The 6058-nt window shown below is 47.7% G+C and overlaps 1 protein-coding gene across 1 annotated transcript in view; it reads left to right on the forward strand.

The window, feature by feature from the left end:
• LOC113239992 (nascent polypeptide-associated complex subunit alpha, muscle-specific form-like) overlaps window positions 1–5835 on the forward strand; it is a 9390-nt gene extending 3555 nt beyond the window's left edge. The window contains exons 3-9 of the mRNA XM_026477184.1: window positions 585–697; window positions 932–1014; window positions 1128–1338; window positions 1622–1769; window positions 1897–2726; window positions 3902–4085; window positions 5284–5835. Coding sequence (XP_026332969.1) covers window positions 585–697; window positions 932–1014; window positions 1128–1338; window positions 1622–1769; window positions 1897–2726; window positions 3902–4085; window positions 5284–5835 — 2121 coding nt within the window. The remainder of the gene's footprint in view (window positions 1–584; window positions 698–931; window positions 1015–1127; window positions 1339–1621; window positions 1770–1896; window positions 2727–3901; window positions 4086–5283) is intronic.
• Window positions 5836–6058: the final 223 nt, after the last annotated feature.

The following is a 6058-nucleotide window of genomic DNA, read 5'->3' on the forward strand; positions in this document are numbered from 1 at the left end:
CTTCTTTTTTTAAATGTTATGGCCCCATCGAAATAATCGATGATTTCGCCAATGTCAAGTAAAAATAACTATGTACAGTGGTTTCGTAAAAATAACATAAAAATTATGGCGGACGCCATTAGCAAGGCCGGTACCTCCCCTATTCTCTTATATTCAATCAATATAAAATTTAATGTCAACCTTTGCTCTATGGCACAAAGAAAAATAGTGACGTTTGTGGTTCTTTGTGTTTGCAGTACTATTTAAGTGCAGCCCATTAACGAGTTAAAGTAACTAGTGATTCTTTATAACACGTAGTCCAGGGTCAGATCACGTAAAGATTCAGTACGATAATTCCTAAGTCGATCGACATGGAATACCGCTTAGAAACGCAGCTATCACTATCGAAAGATAAATTAAACTTTGAATGTAAATATAATAATCATGATTTTATCACGCCAATGTTCTTCCCAGTGTACGATCGGACGAGCGTAACGTGCTTAGGATAGTGCTTTGGTATTATTTTGCTTATTAATTATTTATAATTTGCCGCTATTTTCATACTTATCGATGTAATACTAATGGTAGTTCTGCTGTGGCTACAGGGTCTCTTGCAATTGCAGGCGATGAAGGGCGCAAACTCGGTGTTCCGTCACACTGCCACGCCCCCAGAACTTTACAGGCACACACCTACGCCGCCAGATAAACATTTACTCAGGTATTTACTATTACATGAGTCTACTCTTTATGATATATGGACAAAAAAAAAAAAGGTGGTCATATATGGTGTATATCAGTAGGTAGCAAGCAACCTGCTTCAGAAGCTACAACATTCAGTATGGTGTGAGTTCTCTTGTTTTATTGGTTCAGAGAAGTTGCTCCAGTGGTCCACCATACGAAAGAGTAAATTATGATTTATGGTGGTCAAATCAAAATTAATGTGTTATTTCAGACACACGCCTTCCCCGGGCGACGTGAAAGCCAGCACAGCGCTGCCTCCAGCGGAGTTGTACCCACATTTGGGACCAGGCAGAGGTAAATACAGTGTGAAGTTGCTTGAAAGAAAAATAAATCTTTCTGCAGTGTCATTTACACTTAAAAAAGCGCAGTATTTATTCTACAAAATTATAATATATTAACAATTACAGAGAAAATGCGCCCTGAGGAGCTACTGGCATACGCCCGCGGTGCGGCGACGGGTGCAGTTGCAGCGGGTGCGGGCGTGGACCTGTCGACGGGCGCACGCGGCTCAGCCAATGGAGCGCCGGCGCACTCCCCCCACCCACCTCACCCCTCACCTGCGCTGTCCGTGCGAGACGCGCCCACTATCAACAGCCTCATCGCGCGTGCGCAGCCCAGGTAATTGACCTCTAAAGATTACTAACAAATAAGAATAGCTTTGTTAAATATAGAGTAATTTAAATATAAATAAACAATGATACGAAGAGTCGCTGTTTTGGTGAAAATCTATACTTATGTATGTAGGGTCGATGCACTCACTTAAATATCCACTATTTCTACTAAGTGCTATGCAAATAATGGACACCTAAGTGAGGGCACCGACTGTACACGTCTGAGTACCGCGCATATGTAAATTGATCCTATAATTATCGATACCGTAATACTTCTCATTTTCACGCAGACACGGCGTCGGTCGCGTGGATGCCCTACTGGAGCGGCTGGTCCCGTCTCCTGCATCCCCTCACTCGGTGATAGTGCTGCCCCGCGCCGCGCCAACGCCGCCTACGCCCCCCGCCGGGCCCACTCCTTCACCGCCTTCGTCGAACGAGGTACCACACTTTTACCAGCTCGACCAATGCTTTTCCCACGGTGTTCATATTTAAAAAAGTGATATTTTTTCTCGACGGTGCGAACTAGACATAGTGGGAAGTAAAAGTAATTTCTATTTATTTATAGGATTCAGCAGACTCGTGTGGTGCACCTCCCGGGTCAAAACGGAAACGGAAACCAGATCGTACGATCCGCGTGAGCGCGCCTCTATCGCGTGCGCCCAGTTCGCCCGTGCCCCCCGCACTCCCCTGCATGCCCTTGCCCCCTCCCGCCGCACGCCTCTCCCCGCCGAAGGAGGAACCCCCCGTGGAGAACGGTGTGCCTGCGCACGAAAAGATAAACGGCTCCGAGCCAAAAACAAAGGAGAACCCACACGGAGCGCCGAACCCTCCCAACCCGCCGGACCCTCCTCGAAACACCCCCCCTCAGCCGACGTCCCCCCCACCCCTGGAGCCGCACGCGCGGAGAAAAACGCGCGCGAACTCGGCAGAGACAATCGACGATATCGCGGCGATGGTGGCTGCGCCTGCGCCGCGCGCCGAGCCGCTCGTCGACTCCGACGACGCCCCCGACTCGATCGACAAACTTGAGAGCGTGCTGGCCAGTCCGCATCGCGATGATAAAGCCACCGTTGAGCCGGATGTCAGTAAATCGCCGCACAAGTCTGATGACCGAGACGAAGAGAAACCCGCGGAGCCACAGGTGGAGGTGGCCGCCGCGCCCAAGCGGAGAAGTGCACGTACCTCCAACGCGGAGGCCAACGTCCCTGTGGAGTCGCCCTCCGAGGCCAAACCGGCGGAAGGCGAAGCGGGCGAAGCTCGTACGGCCGAACCCACGGCCGCGAGCTTCGTAGAAGTGGAGAACCAGCTGGAGAAGATGTTCGCTGGCATTGAGGAAGAACCAGCCGCCGCCGGCTCGGAGGGCGATAAAGCTGCTGAACCTAGGAAGCGGCGTAGGTAAGTAGATGTCGTCGACTTATACACAAGGAATATAAAAATTTTGAACCTGACTTTGGGAACAGTCCCAGTTCCATATAGTTTGGGCATTTCGTATAGCACCCCATGACCTAAAGGAATGAAATCTTGAATTGAATACCACAAAAACGAACGATGTCGAGCATTGATAGTTCAGGGGAGAAAAGATGTAAACTGCAAAGCTTGCCAGGCGAGCGATAAACATACACAAATGACATTGTATTCTTTATAAATGTTTTGGTTCATATCATTTTTCTACGAAAAATATTTCTTCAATTAGGCAGAAAAAAATATAGCTTTTTGTTATAAAAAAACCAACTACAAAAGTTTGAGATCATATCTATTTGCCACGTTTTATTGCAATCGATTAAAAGAAAGTGGGTGTAATCCAATAAACCGGATTCATCCCTAATTACCACCCTTAAAGGGAATTAAATGGGACCAATGCTGAGGTACCCTCTAACAAATCTTCAAAATCCGTTCACAAACCGCGTAACATACATACAAAAATAAATACAATTGAATTGAGAACCTCCCGTGTATTTTGTGACCCAGTGTTTTTAACGACATACATTAAGAAGACCCCCGATAGTTTCCATCGTTCTTATCTCTCATTTAAATATTGTCTAAACATTTTTGTCACATTTTCTTTTATTTTTTATATTGCCATTACTGTTTAATTGATTATTTGATTAAGTATTTTATAGCTTTAATGTTGTATTTGTGTTCTATAAAATAACCAATACTTTAGGTAGGTCAACATTCAATTATGCTTAAAATTAAACTTACGTACAAGAATGTTACCTAATCTGTAGTCGAATTGGATCAATTGCGTTGTTCTTGCATTTATTCTAAAATACATTGTTTTACAATCTATTCCCGACTTCTAAAAATATACAAAAATATATTGATAACTAGACATAAACTAAAACGTAAAATCACACTAGTAAAGTCCAAGAACGACTCTTCGTCGATTTTATAATTATTGGGTCAGCTTTCGCCATCCTTCTTTTAACTCAACTACATCAATGGCTCATTTTAAGACTTTTCCCCGAAGTATGGGTATGGTGGCAACAATTTGAAATATTAATGTACAAAGGCTAAATTATCACATAAAAATAATTCTTCCAACTAACCAGAAACTATTACTACTTTAGGTCCGCGCCGGCCAAGGGAGAGGCGAAGGCCGGCCGGCGCAAGAGCCGCGCCGCCACCAACGACGAGCGGCGCAAGGGCACACGCAACAAGAGCCAAGCCAAGCGCAAACCTAAAGAGGCCAAGGACGCCTACGACTCGGGCAGCAACGCCAGCTCCAGCAGGTCGAGGGGCCCCTATATCCAGGTGAATGACTGACTTGCACATTTCATTTAATTCTCACTCTAATAACAATAATAACACACACTCATAGCACTAGGCAAACCCTGTGTCGCGGGTGCCATGGACACAAACATAGACAACCACAAATTACACCCAAACTCAGAAGAGAAATAAATGTAGGCCATACAAATATTTCCGAACCGCTGCGTGGCAGTCCATTATAGTAACCCTTCGCAGTGAATAGGCCCGATTAGGCAGCTAAGAGAGTAGGATGTGACTTTAAATGGAATCAACGAAACAATTACTCGATTCGATACCACGTGAAAACACTCTATTTAAATATTAATATAAAAAATAATAAGTTCTAAAACGGTTCTAAAAGTACCTATAGATTGTCTTTTTTGAAGACAGAGTAAAATGACATTTGCATGGTTGCCAGTTTTCGTAAAATTTTATATAGTCATTTGGTAGTTTAGGAAATGAAACTATTTTTCCGGATTTAAATCGCGTATATTTGTTTTTTCAAACAAACCGACGCTTCGGGCCCTTTACAGGTCCCATGGTCACGGTTGACTGAGTCAGTCCTATGTGTAACAATCGCGAAAACCTAAGAACTCGATATCATTTGGTAGTTGTTGACAGTTTTATCTATAGATTGTGAAAGTAAGTAAACTTTTGCGAAAAATTGTGAATGTTATGACGTTCTAATAATTTCGTTAGAGAGGGCCCTAGCAGTGGAACTGAGGACGGGTCTTTGGTGATTCCAATAAAACATATTCATAAAATATTTACCGACTGCAATCATTAGCTGCTTGCACGCAGGCAACACTTTTACGCAATATACTGTCAATTTACTCCGTCTTCAAAAAGAAAAACTGTTAAGTCGTAAATCCACGTTTCATTCTTTTTTTTTGAAGGCTTCAATTTTGCTGATAGTATTATCTGGAATGAATAAAAGCCAAATACGATACGATTTTGAGACTACCTCAATGTGCAATGTTCTGGGCGCAGTCACTGCATTATTATTTATTTAATTTTAAATTTTAATGCGCTGCCAATGCCATGTGATTCTATTACATGAAAGAAGTTATTTATTTCGCCGAATATGATCTGTGTAATAAAGTTGTGTCGTATTTGCTGAAGTGCGTGTTTGATTTCCAGTGCTTACTTAGCCGTACCACTTCTTTTGTCGCTTAAGCTAATAATCCGGTACGGCCCCCAGATCCGCGGGCCGCGCGACTCGCCGCTGTCGGTGTCGGTGATCAACGCGTCGACGGGCGAGGAGGAGGGCGAGAGCGTGCGCGCGCGCAAGGGCGAGTTCCGCAACGGGCTGCGCGCGCGCGGGCTGCACGCCAGCACGCTGGGGCTGCGCTACGACGCGACCACGCCCGACGCCACGTGGCTGTGCGCCTTCTGCGGGCGCGGGCCGCACGCCAAGGGGCTGGGCGACCTGTTCGGGCCCTACGCGGCCGACACGGACTGCGAGGAGTACCGCGCGCTGGACGAGGCGGCGCGGCGCCAGTCGGCCGAGGCGTGGTTCCACGAGGCGTGCGGCGTGTGGGCGCCGGGGCTGCTGGCCAGCGGCGCGCGCGTGTGGGGGCTGGCGGCGGCCGTGTGGGGCGCGCGCGGCGCCAGCTGCTCGCTGTGCGCGCGCGCCGGCGCGCAGGTGGCGTGCGCGACGCGCGGCTGCCGCCTCAAGGTGCACGTGCCCTGCGCCGCCGGCTGGCGCCTGCAGGAGGACGACTTCCGCGCCTTCTGCCCGCGGCACGCCTAGCGGCCCGCCGCGGCGCCCGCGCCCCCGCCCCCGCCCCCGCCCCGCCGCACCATCCGCCTGCGCGCCGGCGGCCGGGTGCGGCTCATCCCGCTGGACGTGCCCGGCGGCGCCGTGAACTGATAGTGCCGCTCCCTCGCCGCTTTATGTCGCTTTGTTTTTGTACATTTCTCTTTATGTAATATACTCGGCTCGGTGTATCTGATCGGAATCTCTCTCGGAAATC

The sequence above is a fragment of the Hyposmocoma kahamanoa genome, unplaced genomic scaffold (assembly GCF_003589595.1).
Source record: "Hyposmocoma kahamanoa isolate Upper Pololo Valley unplaced genomic scaffold, ASM358959v1 119, whole genome shotgun sequence".
NCBI classification, from domain to species: Eukaryota; Metazoa; Arthropoda; class Insecta; order Lepidoptera; family Cosmopterigidae; genus Hyposmocoma; species Hyposmocoma kahamanoa.